Source organism: Neomonachus schauinslandi, chromosome 2 (assembly GCF_002201575.2).
Source record: "Neomonachus schauinslandi chromosome 2, ASM220157v2, whole genome shotgun sequence".
NCBI classification, from domain to species: domain Eukaryota; kingdom Metazoa; phylum Chordata; class Mammalia; order Carnivora; family Phocidae; genus Neomonachus; species Neomonachus schauinslandi.
The window spans coordinates 73,773,264-73,792,763 of NC_058404.1; the positions used below are offsets into that span (position 1 = coordinate 73,773,264).

General features: G+C 43.4%; 1 protein-coding gene across 1 annotated transcript in view; it reads right to left on the reverse strand.

Annotated features, from left to right (window-relative positions):
• Positions 1–19,413, reverse strand: part of TMEM131L (transmembrane 131 like) — a 162,227-nt gene extending 142,814 nt beyond the window's left edge. The window contains exons 1-3 of the mRNA XM_044912863.1: positions 19,290–19,413; positions 18,514–18,584; positions 10,141–10,184 (exon numbers count right to left, since the gene is read on the reverse strand). Of these exons, the coding sequence (XP_044768798.1) occupies positions 10,141–10,184; positions 18,514–18,584; positions 19,290–19,413 (239 nt within the window). The remainder of the gene's footprint in view (positions 1–10,140; positions 10,185–18,513; positions 18,585–19,289) is intronic.
• Positions 19,414–19,500: the final 87 nt, after the last annotated feature.

The window sequence follows — 19,500 nt, forward strand, 5'->3', positions numbered from 1 at the left end:
GAGTCTAGTTTTCTCATTATTCACTTGTTTTGTGTTTTAGATTCCACATATAAGAGAGATCATAATGTATTCGTCTTTCTCTATCTGAATTATTTCACTTAGCATAATACCTTCTAGGTCCTTCCATGTTGTCACATATGGGAAGATTTCATTCTTATTTATGGCTGAAAAATATTCCATTTTATATATGTGTATATGTATATATGACCTCTTTATTCATTCATCTATTAATGGAACACTTGGGTTACTTCCATATCCTGGCTATTGTAAATAACACTGCAACAAACATAGGGGTGGATGTATCTTTTCAAATTAGTGTTTTCATTTTCTTGGGTAAAAATCCAGTACTGGAATTACTGAATCATACGGTATTTCTAATTTTAATTTTTTGAGGAACCTTCATATTCTTTTCCACAGTAACTGTACCAGTTTGCATTCCCATCAACAGTGCACGAGGGTTCCTTTTTCTCCACATCTTCACCAACACTTGTTGTTTCTTATGTTTCTGATTTTAGCCATTCTGACAAGTGTGAGGTGGATCTTATTGTGGTTTTGATTTGCATTTTCCTGATAAGTGATGTAGAGTATCTTTCATGTACCTCTTGGCCATCTGTATGGAAAAATGTCTATTCATGTCTGCTGCCCATTTTTTGATTGGATTATTCATTTTGGGGGTATTGAGTTGTATAAGTTCTTTATATATTTTGGATACTAACCCTTTATCAGATATGTCATTTGCAAATATCCCCTGCCATCCCATAGATTGCCTTTTTGTTTTGGTCATGGTTTCCTTTACTGTGCAGAAGCTTTTTAGTTTGGTGTAGTCCCAATAGTTATATTAATAGATAATGTTTAGTTTTAGCCCAAGAGCCACATGCCTTCCAGAGCCATGTCTTCTGACTGAAAGATCTGAAAAACTGGGTAAACACAACAGGAATTGGCCATGAGGGAAAAAGCATGTATGGCACGAAAACCATGTTTCTCCAACTGGGATGTGTATGTGTGTAGAAGAGAAAATAATGCCATGAGGTTAAAAGACAATCTTCCCAAAACGTACGTTTTACTAAAAGATCTTTGGAGGAAAAAAAGGGAACAACCATGCGTAATTTTAAAGTGACTTAAAATTCTCAATAAATTAAAAATGTGGGTTTTTTTTTTAATTTCAAAGAATTTTCATGTTCATAGCAGACTTTTTAAAACTACATCCCCACTACTTGGGGAGGGGGCACTGGGAAAGGGCCACAACAAACAAACAAGACTTTCCCTGTATCCTTCATAAATGAGTCTGCAAAGGCAATTCAAAAGCAATGGTTCCAAAACCATCTTTCACTACATCTGTGAACTACTGTCTAGACGACCCTAGTTAATTATTCGTGAAGTGGCACCATTCTTTTGTTACATTTCCTGGGGTGGGGGTGGGAGTCACTATTATTCTAGAGGCATGTTTCATATGTGGAAGACTGCAACAACAAAAGAATAATTTGATGACAATTCATTTAAAACTAGAGTAACAAGCTCCCGGGAGACCCTATTATTTTCATACTTATGTTCCTAGACAAAGAATACTGCCTTGGGAAATTATATTTCTCCTCTGAACCTTGAAATCCCAAGCTCTGTTGTCACCCTCTTAAGCAATATGAAGTTTGGGGTCACAACACATCCAGAATGCCTCCACAGAATCGACGGATACTGCTGCCAATATATTGGGATCCATCTGAAAAGTACTTTTATTTCTCATCAGCCCACCATGACGAGTAAAGAGCAACCCAAAGCATAATTCTCCCTGCATAAAAGAAGCCCAAGACAACCACAATGTCAGCTCATCTCTAACCATATAGCAATAAGCTTTCTGGAAGATAGAAGTTAGGTTCCCAATGGCAAAACACCCAAGTCTCTCTCTTGCTCACAGTGTAACTTCACTCTGGTCTGAAATAAGCTCCTTACAAATCTTTTATATACTTTTTAATAACCATGTTGTCATTTCCATGGGCAAGTCTTCCTGGGCTGCTGAATCTGCCTAGCTCTTACTTCAGGATACACACCTGACTGAAGACTCCAGATACCTGACTGTGAAATATTTGTGATGAGTAGCTCAGACACTGGTGAAGCCAGCTGAGAGTCAGACTTCAAGTGCTGAATTAAGACACTTCTCCTAAAGGCAATCCCTAGTCTAAGGTAATGAACACCAAGTTTCTGGCACTGGATATGCCACGTTTAGGGACCATACCCAGGCTCTCCAGACTTCATTTCTACTTCTATTGTTACGGGACTACGAACATTAATGAAATGTTTTGCTTATTTTTAATCTAGATTAACCCTTCAAAATATACCTGGAATTATTAAAATTGGTTCAAATATCTTTTTCAATATAAAGATATAAATTAGCACAAACCTAATCACTCCAAAGTCTAAAAAAAATAAATCTAGGGGAAGTAATAATTTCAACAAAAATCAGAATTAGGATACTGATCCTATTATACTATTTTTCTAATTAATTCCAATTGAAGGCTAAATAGTTATATAAATAAGTCTCAAAAGCTTTGCTAAAAATTTCACAATCTAAAAAAAAACAAAAAGGTTTTTGTGACTTGAAAACAATTTTAATATATACCAAGAACCCTGCTGAAAAGCTTGTATTCTAAGAATATCTAAATTAGCACATCTATTACAGTCAAAGAAAATTTACTTTAGACTGTTACGGCCATGAAGACCATGACTGAATGCATTCATTCTGCAACCCTCCCAGGGCCCACATGACTCTATAGAAGGTACCACGGGGCACACACTGATAGAACTAATAACCCATTCTCTTTAAAAACACACCAACTGCAATGACCTAATTTAAAAACCACAGCCTCTGATACCAATACCACTGCTTTGATTTCAATGGCAAATATGGTTTGTGGGCTTGGATATGAAGAACATGTGAAACATTACAAGTTATCAACTTAAAAGACTTAAATTTATATTGGGAGCTTGCATCCCTTCATTGAGCAGTTCTTCACCTAGGTGTTAGGTACTGGATTGGGTGCTAAGGAACCAGTCGAATGAGACTCAGGACAATCCTGAGACAGGCGATTTTATACAGAGATATGCCCTGTATTAGAGGTGCCATGGTGCTCTACGGAGTTGGTCAGGTAAGGGGTTTAGCCAGAGAGAAGAAGAGTCCCAAGGTGTATGAGCCTAGGTGAAAGAGGGGAAGGGAGAAGCAGGGGCAGGAAGGCTGAAGAAGTGAGCAGGACACAGATCACAAAAGGCCTTCTAGGCCATGCTCGGAGGTCTGCACTTCCTCACAAAGGCAAGGTTGTGTGTAGGAGGAATGACAGGAAAGGAGGTATTACTGAGATACATTACTCAGGGAGAAAGGTGGAGAACAGGTTCGGGTGGCTACAGAATGGAGGTGGCAGACCATCGGAAGAAGATCCAGCCACAGCTGGTCGTCTACTAGGGTGGGGAGTAGGAAGGAATCCAGGGGGGGCATCCTGGTTTCTGGCTTGTATAAATGAATGCATGGGGCAGCAGCTGGGGAGGGCTGAGAAGGAACTGAGCCCGAGAGCTCAGTAAGTTAGCAGCACCCAAAAGCTAAAAGGAGCTCTCTGTGGGCAACTGGACAGGTGAGACCCCTGGCTAGAAGGTACAATCTAAGTTCAAGTTCTTTCTATACAGATAAAGACCCAAGAGAACAGGTGACATCACCTCGGGGAAATGGCAGATGGGAAGAGAACAATGTCCACAAGGGAACCCTGGGGAGGCACGCTCAGGTTAAAAAGCTAAGATTCTGCAAACAGGTGAGGAACTTGGGGGTTGTCCTGAAAAAAACAGCTTTCAACTTCTAAAGGAGAACAAAGAAAAGTGAAAAGCAGTTCCATTCCCTGTGCGGGCTCTGAAATCCCCTTCACTGCCAAAAGGAAGTTTCCCCTAGCGATTAAGTCATTTTTGTCTGCAATTATCTCTTTCAGTATGTTGCTGAAAGGTTAACAAGACTTTCTTCATGTTCTGACTCTTAGGACCAGCCTTTAACTGATGTAAACGGATTCAGGAGAACACAGTTTGCTGCTGTTAACTGATCATATAAAAGCACATTAAAAAAAAAACACAACACAATGACAACTCCCACCGACACTGTACCTGGCCAGTCGGTATTTACGACTTTTATGTAACCATTTTGAAATGCTGATGTACTATACTGTTCACTTCGCCATTGCTCACACTTCTCCCATTCTAACAAACGTACGCCAGCAAGGCTTATGGGAGCAATGTACAGAGAGCCAGACGAGCTTCCCAGAGAGCATTCAATTCCAGCAAGAGCTGAAGTCCGCTCTCACTGGTTCTCATCGCTGAGTCCCAAATGCAATCTCTCACTCTCAGTGAAGGAACAGATTACTGCTGATATTTGAGAACCCCCGGGAGAAAAACGGGGACGCAGATGCAAGAGGGGAGAAAGTCTTTCAAATATTGCTTTCCTGGCTTTCAACCAAATACAATTACATAGCATTCATAGAAGATTAAGTCAAGTTAATACAAACAAAATCTTCAGCAAGGCCAATTTCCCTGAAAGCTTTCCCAAACTGTGTTTGAGATCATAGGCTGGCGACTCCAGAACCCTCCACCCCAGGATTAATGGTGGTCTGCTTCCGGGCCCCGCCCTGGGCAGTCTGCAGACCGAGACACAGAGCCCTCTTCAGATCTAGATTCTCACCAGGGATAGATGTCAGTGCCACACACTTTTCCTGGGACATCTTGAAACTCTATTTTATGGTCATATCAATCTGGAGTCCCAAGGTGCTCCTCTAGATGGGTGCTCTCAGAGACGAGGCACTCGTGGTGTAGAATTCCTAAGCACTGGCTCTACTGACTTCAAGTCCTATTTTTCAAGGAAAGTTGGCATGGTGGGGTAGTAATTAAAATGAAAATCACAAAAATGTTTAAAAACATGTAAAGAGGTAGTAATAACTTCACAGGTAAGATTTAGGGTAAAGGACATTAAACTAGCAGGGCAAATCTAATATCAGATTATAGTCCACAGCATAAAATAAATATCTGTACGTCCAGACTGATATAAATAAATGACTGAATAAATAAATGAGGGAAAATAAACAAATCTCCCATACAGAAAAATTCCAAATAATCTGTGTAGGTGGAGCTTAGTTCCATTTAATGACTTGCCTCCAAGAGTGTAGCATGGACAGAGGTGAAAAAGCCAGGTGATCAAGGTCAATATCAAAGTGATAAGCCATGTTGACAGCAGATATCCTTGATATGTGATGAGAATACCAATTTAGAGCTGTGGTCTTCCTCCCCAAGAACCCGTAACCCCAATCTGACCAGGAGGAAAAACATCAGGCAGCCCCAAACAGAGGGACATTTTACAAAATACCTGAGCGTTACTCCTCAAAACAGTTAAGATTTCACAAACAACTCGACAAACTGTCACAACCAAATGGGTCCTAAGGAGACACGAGAACTAAAAGTAATGTGGTATCCTGGATGGGATCCTGGACAGAAAAATGACATCAGGGAAAAACAAGTGAAGTTCAGATAGTGTGGAGTTTAGTTCATGGTAACAAACCAACGTTGGTTTCTTAGTTGTAACAGATGTGCCAGCATAATGGAAGATGTTAACAGTTGGGGAAAGTGCGTGCGGGCTCTATGAGAACTCTCTGTACCATCTTTACAGCTTTTCTGTACATCTAAACATATTCTGAAACAAAAGCTCTACTTTAACTGTAGCAAGACGTTATATGAGCTTTGGAGTTATTAAAATTTTCATTTAAAAAATTCCCAATGGTGCAGTAAAGGTGAATGAATACTAAGTACTTAGGTGATTCATTTACCTATCACAGGACATTACACTTACAGAGAGAATTCTTGGAAAGAGCTCCAGAACCTACATTTTCAGGAAATGGACACAAAGAAAATTTTCTAATAGCACCATCCAACCCGTGTCATGATCTAGTCTTTACACATAAGGAACAAATACCAAGGGGGAACAAAAAATGCCAGAGGAAACAAAGAGGAAGAGGCCTGGACACCAAGTTAAAAGGAAAGCAACTAGGGATAATGTAACAGCAAAATACTGGAATATTTAATATTGAGAAGATTAAAATACATAAATCAGCGCTGATCAAAATGGGAATCATGATTAAGAAATTTAAATATCAATCCAGTAGTGGCAAGCAGCATTTTTTTTTTTAATAAAATAAGATGAACTAGGAAAGTTCTGTGGATGGATAGTAGGGACTGGTTGCACAGCAATGTGGATGTATTCAATGCCACAGAACGGTACGTTTAAAAATGGTTTAAATGACAAATGTTACGTATATTTTACAATAAAAAAATGAAATAGAAAAGAGTGTGTCGGGCGCCCGGGTGGCTCAGTTGGTTAAGCAACTGCCTTCGGCTCAGGTCATGATCCCAGGGTCCTGGGATTGAGTCCCGCATCGGGCTCCCTGCTCAGCAGGGGGTCTGCTTCTCCCTCCGGCCCTCCCCCCCCCATGCTCTCTCTCTCAAATAAACAAATAAAATCTTTAAAAAATAAAATAGGGGCTCCTGGGTGGCTCAGTCGTTAAGCGTCTGCCTTCGGCTCAGGTCATGATCCCAGGGTCCCTGGATCGAGTCCCGCATCGGGCTCCCTGCTCAGCAGGGAGTCTGCTTCTCCCTCTGACCCTCCCCCCTCTCATGCTCTCTCTCTATCTCATTCTCTCTCAAATAAATAAATAAAATCTTTAAAAAAAAAAAAAAAGAAAAGAGTGTGTCACAGGTAGTACAGGTAAGCACCATTTTATAAATAAATAAAGCATGCATACATATTCATACATCCATATATATGTCTATGGGCAGGTAGGCAAGCATGGTATAAAATGTCTCCCTTACCATGAGTCACTGTTAAAAAGTTTGAAAGCCACTGTGCTAAATCACGGCTGCCATTCTGCCTCCCCACACACCTTCACTAACAATCTGACACTAGGTCAAAAGACCCATGGGGATAAAATCTACTAATACCTTTAAGTCTGACAGAAAACAGAGGAAAAGAAACTAGTTCTGACTGATGAGAAAGGAGAGAACGCAGCAATCTACAGAAGAGAACAAAGGCTAAGGTGAGCATCAAGGCTGTTGACAGGCTGGACACACCCAGCCCTGGAGGCCTCTCGGCGGGGCTCATGGCGCCATGGCCACAGGGACGAGTCATATCGAGTCTGACATTCCTATGAGACGACCAACCAGAGTTCCTGATTTCCCTCCCTTACTTCCTTTCCCATCTCAGTTGTCATCCTTCAGATGCTCAAGCCAAATTCTAGAAGCCCTCCATGACTGACTTCTCTTCCCCTGATTCAGCAACTAATGAATCTGCTCCACCCCCAAAATTCATCTCAGAACTTCCCGTCCCCTGTCCCTTCATCCCCACTCCCACCAGCCTCGTCTGAACCACCACCAGCAATCCTCACCTCATCTTGCTCCCTCCCATACACTCCAACAGAGGACTGTGACAAACTCTGAACTCTGCCTCATATATTTATCCCACATTTAAAATTTTATACAATGAATTTAAATGGCTACAGAGAATATAATTTCTAGCATATTATAAATGATGGCATTTTTAAATAAAACTCACAATCACTTTTTAAAATATATTCAATGGAATCTAAATACTACTGCAATGAAATCTGCCATCGTTCATTTTTTTAAGTAATCTCTACACCCAACATAGGGTTCCGACTCATGACCCCAAGCTCAAGAATCGCATGCTGTACCACCTGAGCCTGCCAGGTGCCTGATCATCATCCGTTTTTTTAAACACACCAATATGTGTTCTTGTATTGCTGGATATTCCCTCCAAGGATTTTAACCTAATAACATACATCATTATGTTCAAAGCCTTTTGCAACAAAACTATGGGTTTCAACCGAAATGTTAGGCTTTTAAAAAAATTTCCTGTGGGGGCGCCTGGGTGGCTCAGTCGTTAAGCGTCTGCCTTCAGCTCAGGTCATGATCCCAGGGTCCTGGGATTGAGCCCCGCATCGGGCTCTCTGCTTGGCGGGAAGCCTGCTTCTCCCTCTCTCACTCCCCCTGCTTGTGTTCCTGCTGTTGCTATCTCTCTCTGTCAAATAAATAAATAAAATCTTTAAAAAAAAAAAAAAATTCCTGTGACCACAGGGTTTAAGTGTTAAATATTTTTTTTCTTCTGAATTGAGCTATCATTATAATTTTCATTAGTATACAACTGATCAACAAATTTTATAAATTTTGATAGGTGATTAAACTTAAGGAGACAAATTTACTGAAAATGCATTCTTTAACGAAATGGATGAAAGTGTCTTGCCCCACATCATTGATTCATGTGACTATTATTTTTCTTGTCCACTTTTTTTTTTTTAAATGTAAGCACTGAAAAAGCTTGTTCACAACAACGGATGTGAATGGAAGGAGCATTGTTATAGTACCGTCCCTATATTCTCTAAACTCCCTCATTGTTTATCCAAAAAGCATAGTGATCTATCATTGAAAATGACTTTTGATGATCTATCAACTGCCAATTTGATTATGCCCTTCAATTTTGTGGAAAGATTTGAAAACCACCAGAGTTACAAAAGAATTTGTTAACCAATCAGAGTTAATCGCTTCTCCTGACCAATGCCAGTATTTCAAATCAAACCTCTGTTTGCCCAAGATGGAGCACATAGTAAGATGGGGGCAGGGTAAGAAGTATGCCTTTCTTCTATAAAGTGGAAAAGAGAGATTACAAAAGAAGAAGTGGAAAAGGATAACTTGCAACCTCAGACAGATCTGTTGCAGGAGACTATATGGACAGTGGGATCTAAAAGCTGATTCTCGGGACGCCTGGGTGGCTCAGTCGGTTAAGTGTCTGCCTTCGGCTCAGGTCATGATCCCAGGGTCCTGGGATCGAGCCCTGCATCGGGCTCCCTGCTCAGCGGGAAGCCTGCTTCTCCCTCTCCCTCGCCTGCCGCTCCCCCTGCTGTGCTCTCTTGCAAATAAATAAATAAAATCTTTAAAACAAACAAACAAACAAATAAATAAAAACTGATTCTCTGAAAGTTATCCCTATGCCCAGGTACCACTCAGAGTCTCCATGTACCTCCAAGGGACCAGACATCCCAGTTTGACGAGTGATGGAGACTGCCCCATGACCAAAGTATCCTTTTTTTTTTTTTTTTTTAAGGATTTTATTTATCCATTTGAGAGAAAGAGAGAGAGACAGAGAGAGAGCACAAGCAGGGGGAGGGACAGAGGGAGAGGGAGAAGCAGGCTCCCCACTAAGCAAGGAGCCTGATGTGGGACTCGATCTCAGGACCCTGGAAACATGACCCAAGCTGAAGGCAGACACTTAACGGACTATGCCCGGCAGGCACCCCAAAAGTATTCTCTTAAAAATGTAGTTTACACCTTTCGATTTGTTAGCCCCTGCTTTAAATCCTTTAACAAATCATATCACCCTTAAAAAAATAAAACCCAACCTCCTTGCTGTGGTTTCTAAGGTCCTACCTTACCTCACGATCCCACAAACCACACTGGCCTTCTCCACGTTCCTGGGATGTTGCCAGTGCTTCCCGCCTCAGGGCCTTTGCACCAGCCACTCCCTCTGCCCAGAGCACTCTCCCTCTGTTTGCTGTGTGGCTATTCCTCCACATCCTCCAGACTCAAATGTCACTTGCTAAGAGGGGCCCTGCCTGACCACCCCCTCTTCCTCACTATTCTATACCACAGCAATCTCATTGTTGATAGTTATAATCACAGCCATTTTGTTTTATTTACAGTAATGTCTGACTCCACCACTACATGCCACAGGTTTGGTTCAATATTTTATGCCCAGCACCCAGCACTGTGCCTGATGCTCAACAGCTATTTGTGAACAAGAGGAACAGCATAAGTGTGCCGTGGAAAAGGCAAAGTTGAGGATGGGGGAGGGGGAGATATTTCTAACAGCTTTCTGTACAACCTTATTTTAAAACAAAGACATTTTAATTATTACAGAGTACAGATACCCCAACGCCAAAGAGCAAGGTATATCACTAATCTATTAAACACGTAAACATAAACGTACATATACCAAGACTTCAGACAGCATCCAAAGTGGGCAGCAATGTTCAGCATGCAGGTATTTGCTCCTGTTGTTTTTCTTACCTCTGTTCTTGAGAATGCTCCTCCATATTCTCTTCGGAATCACCCTATTGATAAAAACAAAAAAAACCCAAAAAACAAAAAACATGATTTAACCGTTATTTCAAAAGAACACAAAATCTACAAAAGAAACAGTTCTTAAATTTCACACGGATGATGAACTTGTAACGGATATCTAAAATTAGTGCCTGCGAGCACCTGGGTGGCTCAGCCGGTCAAGCGTCCGGCTCTTGATTTCGGCTCGGGTAGTGATCTCAGGGTCGTGAGATCCAGTCCCACATCAGGCTCCATGCTCAGCATGGAGTCTGCTTGAGATTTTCTCTCTCTTTCCCCCTCCGCTTCTCCCCCCTTTCACATTCTCTCTCAATAAATAAATAAAATCTTTAAAAAAATAAAAAATAAAAATAATAAAATAGTGCCTGATACACAGCAGGCATTCAGTGAATATTTATTGAAAGAATGACTCTCCTAAAAACCATAAATTGCCAAGTGATCCCTTAGATAGCGTAAGTCAAGATTCTCCCTGCTTGGGCGCCTCGGGTGGCTCAGTCGTTAAGCATCTGCCTTCAGCTCAGGTCATGATCTCAGGGTCCTGGGATTGAGTCCCACATCGGGCTCCCTGCTCCGCGGGAAGCCTGCTGCTCCCTCTCCCACCCCCCCGCTTGTGTTCCTGTTCTTGCTATGTCTTTCTCTGTCAAATAAATAAAAAAAATCTTAAAAAAAAAAAAAGATTCTCCCTGCTTAAAGCCATGACCCAAACATAATCTCAAAACTAGTTTGACATCTCTTCTCTCCAAGTGCCTTTTTTTTAACATTTAACTTTAATCACACAAAATAAAGTTTAATGATAATATAGAAAATGGATTGATTAGCTCAGAATCCCCTACATGGATACCTGATATACTGTGACATTAACATAAAAAGGCTGACCAATTTTATAAATGGCATAAACATCACACTCAAAAGCATTTCCAAAATCCTCTCCCAGACTTACCAGGCCAAAATCTGACCACGTGTCATGTACCAGGAGGGTAAGAAGAAAAGTCACTTGAAATAGAAACAAAAGGGCAGATCCGATTAAATACTACATGTATTTGCCTGACAGACACAATCTTGACCATTCTTTCCCGAAGCTCGCCACTGTTGAGTTCAGGAATACCGAGCCTCCCTGGTCCTCCGGCTTCTAACCCTTGCTCTCGGCACTTAACTGCCTCTCTGCACCTCGTCTTCCTCCTTGTCACTGCCAGTCCTCCTGGGCCCAGACTCCCTACACCAATTCCCTCAGAATGTTGACCCACGCTTATCACCGTGGGACTCAAATCCCTACGGCCAGCCCCAACTCCTCACTCAATCACACGTGTAGATACTCAGGGAATGCCTACCTCTCCTGAGAGCAAGACTCCTGCAGCTTTGGTGAGTCCGGCGCCACGCGGTGGCCAGCACAGGGCAGGTACTCCATGATACCCGTAGGATGACTTCACTTACAGCTCCAGCCCTACCGGCAAATGCCTCCAGCACATACGCATTGTGTCTCCCCCAACACTGACTTATCAACATCAGGGGCCCCTGCCAAGTGGTTTCTGTTCTAACCAGGCTCCCTCTGTCAAGGATACCCTCACACTCCTTGACCCATGGACAAACCTTACGATCATCCTGTACTGCTCTCCTTCCTTCACCTCCAGCCATAATGACCCACTCACTCAACTGAACTACGGTACAGACCTGTGCTTTCTTTTCCATCCCTTCTGCCAGCAAAGCAGCCCATAACATCAGTACCCCAGGCCTCCATTACCAGCACAGACAGGGCTTTTCGCTCTGTTTAAGACTGCTGCCTCCAATCCACCCCTTGTGTCTCTGCAAGACCAATTTTCTGCAACATCAGTCACGACTTACCACCCACTTGGTATGGACCCGGCATCCAGTGTCCTATTAATCTCTGCTTAAGAGCCTACCACCATCCCTAACTGCTACTCAGACGTACTCTAAGCTCCTTAACCTGGAACTGGGCAACTGTCAAATGCCCTTGACATACCCATCCCAATCTCTACAGCCACACTTCATCAGGAGCTCTGGACCCCCATTTATAACATCAGCTTAAAAACACTGTCACTCAAATAAGGATCTAGAGGAGGTCCCATTCACACCCTTGCTAATGCGGGTCTCTAAGCGGCCCTCCCAGTCCTAAGCCTTAACAGACTCTGCCAATACACAGTGTTCCTCCTCTCTCCTCTCCGTTCCTACATTTCAGCACTTGAATGTTATCTCAGGGTATTACCAGCCTTATCTCCCGGACACCAAAGGGCGGGAGCCAAATCCTATAATTTCCCTACTCCACCCCCTTGGCAGTGCCTCAGGGCCCTTGCACTAGCTATTCTAAATCTCTCATGGCTTTCGAGGGTTGGCTCAAATGTCAAATCGAGGCCTTTTCAAAGGGCCTTCAACTTGTTAACTTAAAACTCCAGCTTGTTTACTTCAACTTGTTAACTTAAAACTCCAGCTCCCACCACCTGAATCTTCCACTGGTCTGCCACCATATAGCACCCATGCCTTTCTAACAGACTAAAGAACTTACAATGTGTTCTACTTCTTATTTACCATCTATATGCCTCCATTAGATGGCAAGCTCCATCAGGGCAGTGGTTTTGGCTTTTGTTGGACCTGACATCCACAGCACCTAGACCAGTGCTTGGCCCACAGTACACGCTCAATAAATATCTGCAGAGCCAAGGACAGTCTAGCTGTTTCTCACACCTGTTAGAATGGCTAACATCAAAAAGAAAAGAAATAAAACAAGTGTTGGCGAGGATGTGGAGAAAAAGGAACCTCGTCCACTGTTGGTGGGAATGCAAACTGGTGCGACCACTCTGGAAAACAGTATGGAGGTTCCTCAAAAAGTTAAAAATTGATCTAACAATTCCACTTCTGGGTATTTATCTGAAGAAACCAAAAACACGAATTCAAAAAAATATCTGCACCCCCATAGCAGCATTATTTACAACAGCCAAGATATGTAAACAACCTAAGTGTCCATTGAAAGATGAATGGATAAGGACGTGGTTATGTATGTATGTGCATATATATGTGTGTATATATATATATATGTATATATATATATATAATGAAATACTATTCAGCCATAAAAAAATGAAATCTCACTGTTTGCAACAACATGGATGAACCCTTACGGCATTATGCTAAGTGAAATAAGTCAAACAGAGAAAGACAAGTACCTATGGTCGCTCTCAAATACAGAATTTAAAAAACAAAAACAAAAGCAGGGGTGCCTGGGTGGCTCAATCAGTTGAGCTTCCGACTCTTGGTTTCAGTTCAGATCATGATCCCAGGTAGTGGGATCGAGCCCTGGTGCTAGCATGGACTCTGCTTCAGATTCTCTCTCTCTCCCTCTGCCCCTCCCCCTGCTCGCACTCTAAAATAAATAAATAAATAAAATACTTTAAAAACAAATACCAAGTTCAAAGACACAGAGAACAGACTGGTGACTACTGGGGAGCCAAGGGGGGTGGGGAGGCAAAATGGGTGAAATTGATCAAAAGGTACGAACTTCCAGTTATAAAATAAGTACATAAGTCCTGGGGACATAATGTACAGCATGCGACCAGTGAGTAATACTGTACTGCAAATTTGAAAGTTACTGAGAATAAATCTTAAAAGTTCTTATCATAAGCCAAAAAAATTTTTTTGTAACTATGTATGGTGACAGATGGAAACTAGACTTACTGTTAGGTTGTACACCTGAAAGTAATATAATGTTACACATCAATTATGCCTCAATAAAAAAAATTTTAAGCAAAAATTTCAAAAATACTAGTGGATATGACCATTTTTAAAAACGTCATGAAGTAAATTTTTCTAACTCAAAACAGAACATGAAGGTATCTCCCTCAGACCCGGGAACTTTACCACCACAATACTTCCCTGGTGAGACTGCTAAAACACATACAGTGACATAGTGGCCAAGAGCATGGGCTTTGAAGCTCAACGCCTCCTGGGTTCAAGTCATACCAGTGCCACGTTCCTTCAGCCTTGGGCGGATTATTTAATGACTCTGTGCCTCAGTTTCCTCATCTGTAAAGTCAGGTCATAACACTTCACAGTTTGAAGTGTATTAACATGAGTAATAATAACTCATAAAGTGCTTAAACAATGCCAGTAATACTAAACTCATGTTAGGTATTATTTTTTATGTTGATAGTGGAAGTAGATTAAACCAAAAATAAATCTCTATGACAAAAAGATTTCCAAATACCAGTCAGTGATTCACTGACAGGAGCAAGATGCTCTTAAATAACACAGGAGCTGAGACAATAAAGAATTCAGATACTCAATGTACTATTTCCTGTTTCACTTTCTACCAGTTTCCGTTACCTATACCCTCAGACTTAAGGGGGTAAGACACGAGATTTTTAAAAGCAGAGACTTTCTTATTTATAATCACTGTATCCCAGGGGCCTAACTGGGTCAGGCCCATGCTAAGTGTCTGCTAGATGAACAAACATGGCCAGAAAAGCACTAAGCCTAGCACCCCAAACCAGACCAACATGATTCTCCATCAAGTAACAGCTGCTCCTACTCAGCACCAATGTCAGTGTCCCAAATCTAACCCGGGGTGTTAGGAGGGAGGCTTCTCATCTCAGCAAAGTCTGAAAGGATTAGAAGAACAAATTCTAGACTGCCCTTCTTGCTGCTAGAACTCACACCAAAAAAAAAACCAAAACCCGAAAACAATAATAGGAAATCAACACTTCAGGCACTCTGCCAGCCATCTTTGAAACTAACCTCGTAAACAGGACAAGACACTGGGGGCTGCCTCTCCTCCCCCAGGAAGAACTCGTGGGCCAGCTACTCAAGGCCTCCTGTATGCAGAACGGTGTGGCCACAATGGGACCACCGAGCTTAGAAGCCCAAACTCTCTCACAAGGAGCCCAGTTAGGGCAAGAAGGCACAGGCAAGGCAAAGAAAAAAATCCAGACACTCAAGAAACTCAGAGAGAGAGAAATGACAACAGTGCCACTGCTGAGTTAGAAGTCTGGACGCACCGGCTCTCTGGGAACAGCAGGGCGATAGCATTTGTACTTTCATTCAGCAGATACATGTGGGGCCTGCTGGAGCGAGCATCCCAGAGCATCCCAGAGGACTGACTGGAGCGACACACGAGGTCAGGAAGGCCCCGAGAGCCAGAGCAGGTCAAGGGGATCACAGAAGGGTTTTTACCCTCAAGGCGAATTGAGAAGGTACACACAGCAGTATCTTGCACACACTCCATCACTTCTTGATAATAAGCTAATGAAAACATTTGTTTGGTTCCCAAACATCACCACTTTGTACTGAAGGATGGGTGAAGTCAAGTCAGAAGAGAGGAAAAATTCTGTTAATCTAAGAATAAAACCACATGGTTTTTTTCCTTCCTTCTCATTATCATCATGGAAGAGTGCTTTCTGTTCCCACACCAAATATCTTACCACGTAAAACAGCACATAACAAAAAAATGTAAGTAACAAAACATATCTATACAACTGTAGAGCATCTAATAGTACTGAGTTCTCTGCACTGGTTCAACCCCTTCAAAGCAGGAAAGCTGTCCCATGCCCTCCAGTGACCAAATCTAGTAGTCAGCTGAGAAGTACACCAAAATAATAGGTAACATACATGAAGTGCTTACTAAGTTCAGGATACTTCAAGCACTGCTGATCTCAGAGGATTACCCCCATTTTGCGGATGAAGAAACTGAGAAAAGGGATGGAACCGGGAGTCAAATCCTGGAAGTCTATCCAGAGGGTCTGGAAGATTATAAAAATTCAATTATTGTATTTGGTTTTTACTAATGATGCATTTTTCTAGTCCTTGATCACTTAAAGACCCATTAGAAAAAGAAAAAAAAAAAGAAGACCCAATCACCAGAAAACATTTCCAAAATAAATAACTGTATAAATACTTCATGGTGACAAATGTTAATATTCGATTTTTTAATGCGACACCTTCTGGTGCTCCCAGTTCACCTATCACTGACAAATCTTAGCTTCTGCAGCTGCCTCGGAGTCTTCCTGAGTGAAAGGAATCCAACCTACAAATTAATTAAGCAGAAACCCTCAAATTTAAAAAACACCTATAAATACTCTCTTTTCAGCCGACTCCATGACACACAGGGGGAGCTTTTTGTGGAAAAAAAGTCAAAATACTTTGAAGAGAATTCTCTAAAAATAACTTTCTTCAGAACTCTCTGCAGCTTATACACATATGTCTGCATGTGCATATACTGTTTAGATACATATGCATACATACCCGCAGTTTACATAGATAGATATAGATAGATTCATATATATCCCCAGCCCCATCCAGGTCTTGCAGAGTAAAACAGTGTCTAAAAGATACACATATAGATAGAGACGAAGTATTTAGAAAATTATTTTGAATATCAGTTTCACTTTCATTATAGCTTTGATTAAAATAGCTTAGTTATAAATGCTTCTATAGTGTTTCAGAAAGACAGCTTCTAAATTGTGTGCATTTTTTTTACCAAAACAAACTGAATTCTACATATAAACAAAACCACAAATTAAGAATTTTATAAAGTAACTTTTAAGCCTATAAATAAAATCATTAATCATATCACAGGCCTTGACATTTCCATCTCTGAGCACAGTGACTAAATCTTCAGCTAATGCTGCAACAAATAAGAGTCTATAATTTCCTTTCCTTTCTGTCTGGGTTGGCTTCCAACACTAACCAGTAAGGAGTACAGGCCACAATTGAGTAAAAAATGCAAATACATATAGATATACACCAGTGCTTCTCCACCGGGGCAATTTTCCTCCCCAGGGACATCTGGCAATGTCTGGGGACATTTTTAGCTGTCACAACTGGGGGGGAAGGGGAGGAGAAAGTGCCACTGGCATCTAGTGGGTAGAGACAGAGATGCTCTAACTGCTGGGCATCTCGTAGCCCTCAGGACACAGAAGTCCACGCAGGACAGCCTTCACAACACAGCCAGAATGTTATTAATGCTGCTTTTGAACAATTCTGACACACAAATATAACCATATTTTTAAAAAGTAAAAACGTCAAATTTTAAACGTGGATCTCTCAGTAGAGTCATGAACGATTTCTATGCGGTTCTTTTTATCTTTCTGTATTTTCCAAACCTTTCACAATACACATCTGTTATTTATAATCAGGAAAAAAAACCCATTTGGGGTACACTTTTAAGAGAAGGACAGACTATTTGCTCTCCCTCCCGATGAGGCTTTTTCTCAAAGAACTGGTCTCATTCAGCATGCTGGCCTTCAGGGAAGGTCCAGGAAAACTTTCCTCTAAAAATCACCTCTCTGCCTTGAAGCCGTTATTCATTAGTTCTGGTTAAAGTGAGTATTCTGAATATCTCAAAACCAGCACTCTACTGCTTCACACAGGAGGGAGAAACTCAAATGTAAAACTGCACAGCCATGAACTTATAGCTAGACATCCTGTTTTTCCAAAGAGCCACAAGAGACAACATAGAATTAAGTGCTGCCACCAATGTGGGAAGTAATGAATATCTTAAAAATTACCACACACAAGCTGAATATTCCCTTATAATTCAACTCTCCCTCTCCAAAAAAAGTATTTGGGGGTCACTACTGCTGCTGCTGAAAAGCAGTCAACAATATTATATTTAAAAGTGCACATTTGCCGTCAAATGTTAAAAGTTAAACCTTAACACAACGCTTTGCAGCACTGTATCTACCGCAGCCCTAAGTAAACCCTGTATGATGCCACAGATTCTCAATGAAATGCTAGTAATTATTTTTCCACATGCAACCCTTGCATCAAATGGGGGGGGAGAACCCCCAAAACCTGAAATTCAAGTTGTTAAGAGGGTGCACCTAACACGAATTAAAGGCACTTGGAAAAAATCCAAGACTACAATCTTTTAAAGTCCCATCTTCACTGCAAAGCTGCTTAACGCTAAGGGCAAGTGCCACTCACTAACACTTCCGAAATCAGTCCCCCTGTTGTCCTCGGGCACACGGCTCCAGCTCACTTAGGGAACAGGGCACACGTCCCTCGCGCACCCAGGACCACAGCCCTGCCGAGGGGCCCGCCCTTCCCCTGCACAAGGCTGCCGCTGGCCGCGGCCCTGCTGAGGTGGCCTCGGCTCCCACCTCCTGAACTTGGGGCGGGCGTGACTCACGCCCTGTCACATGGCGCGGGAGGAGGCTGGGAAGGCCACCGTTGCCAGGTGTTCAGGCTCGGGCCGACCGTTTATTTGCCTTGCAAAGTGGCCCGAGCGCCGGTGCCGCTGGCGGGCGGGGGCCGACGGCCTCCCGGCCGCTCCACCCTCGCACACCCACACCCGCCCTGTCACCTGGTCGTCCTCACCTGAGTGGGCAGCAGGAGTTCCCCTTCTTCTGCCTGCCACAGCTCCACCACGTTGGGCAAGGGCTCAATCGCTGCACGAACACCAAGAAATACACCGCGTTTTAATGCACGGAAAAGAAACGCTTCCTGTTTCCCTCCCGTGCCCCCATGCACCCGCCTCACCAAAACAAGTCACCCTTTCCTTCTTAAAGCGGCGGCCACCGGAGGAGCCGGCCGGGGACAAGAACACAATGGACGGGGTGCAAGTCGACGGCCCCTCTGACAGAGAGCGGGGAGCGTGCAAGGTCCGGGGTTCCCGTGCTAGGGGGACGGAGACGGGGAAGCCACCCCGCCGGCCACTCGGCGCTCCGCATCCCGCAGCATCTGGGGCGGGCGTCTGCGGGATGGGTCCCGGGCGGCCGGGCTCGAGGAACAAAGCTGCAGGAAGCCGGGCCGCGGCGGGGCCCCAGCGCGCGCCACACAAAGCGGGGGCTGCGCCCGGGGCGCCCGGGGCCCGCGCACAAAGGCTCCGGGGCGCGTGCGGCTAGCGGTCCGCGCCGCTGTCCCCAAGCTCCGCGACTGCCCAGCTTTCTGTTTGTCTGGGGGCGGGGGGCGCGGGAGGGGACGCTGCGGTCAGAAAATGTTAATCAGCCGAGAATTGCAACCGCTTTCCTTCCTCCTCCTGCTCCTTTCCCCTTCCTCCCCTCGCCCTCTTATAGATTTCAGCAGTTCCCTAAAAGAAAGAGAAGGGGGGGCGGGGTGGAGAGGGAGAGCGAGCACAGCGGCGCAAGGCTGACCTTGTCCCTGAGCCCCTCCCGGGCGACAGCAGGGCAGGAGGACCTGGAAGACGCCCAGCAGGAGGTTCACGGCCGCGGCGGTGCGGCAGTAGCAGCCTGGCTGCGGGCGTCGGAGCCCCGCCATGCTGGTGCTCACGCTCCTCTCGGGTGCTCGCCGCGCTCGCCGCTCGCTCGCTGGCGCCGGGGCTGCCTCGCCCCGGGCCCGCCCCCG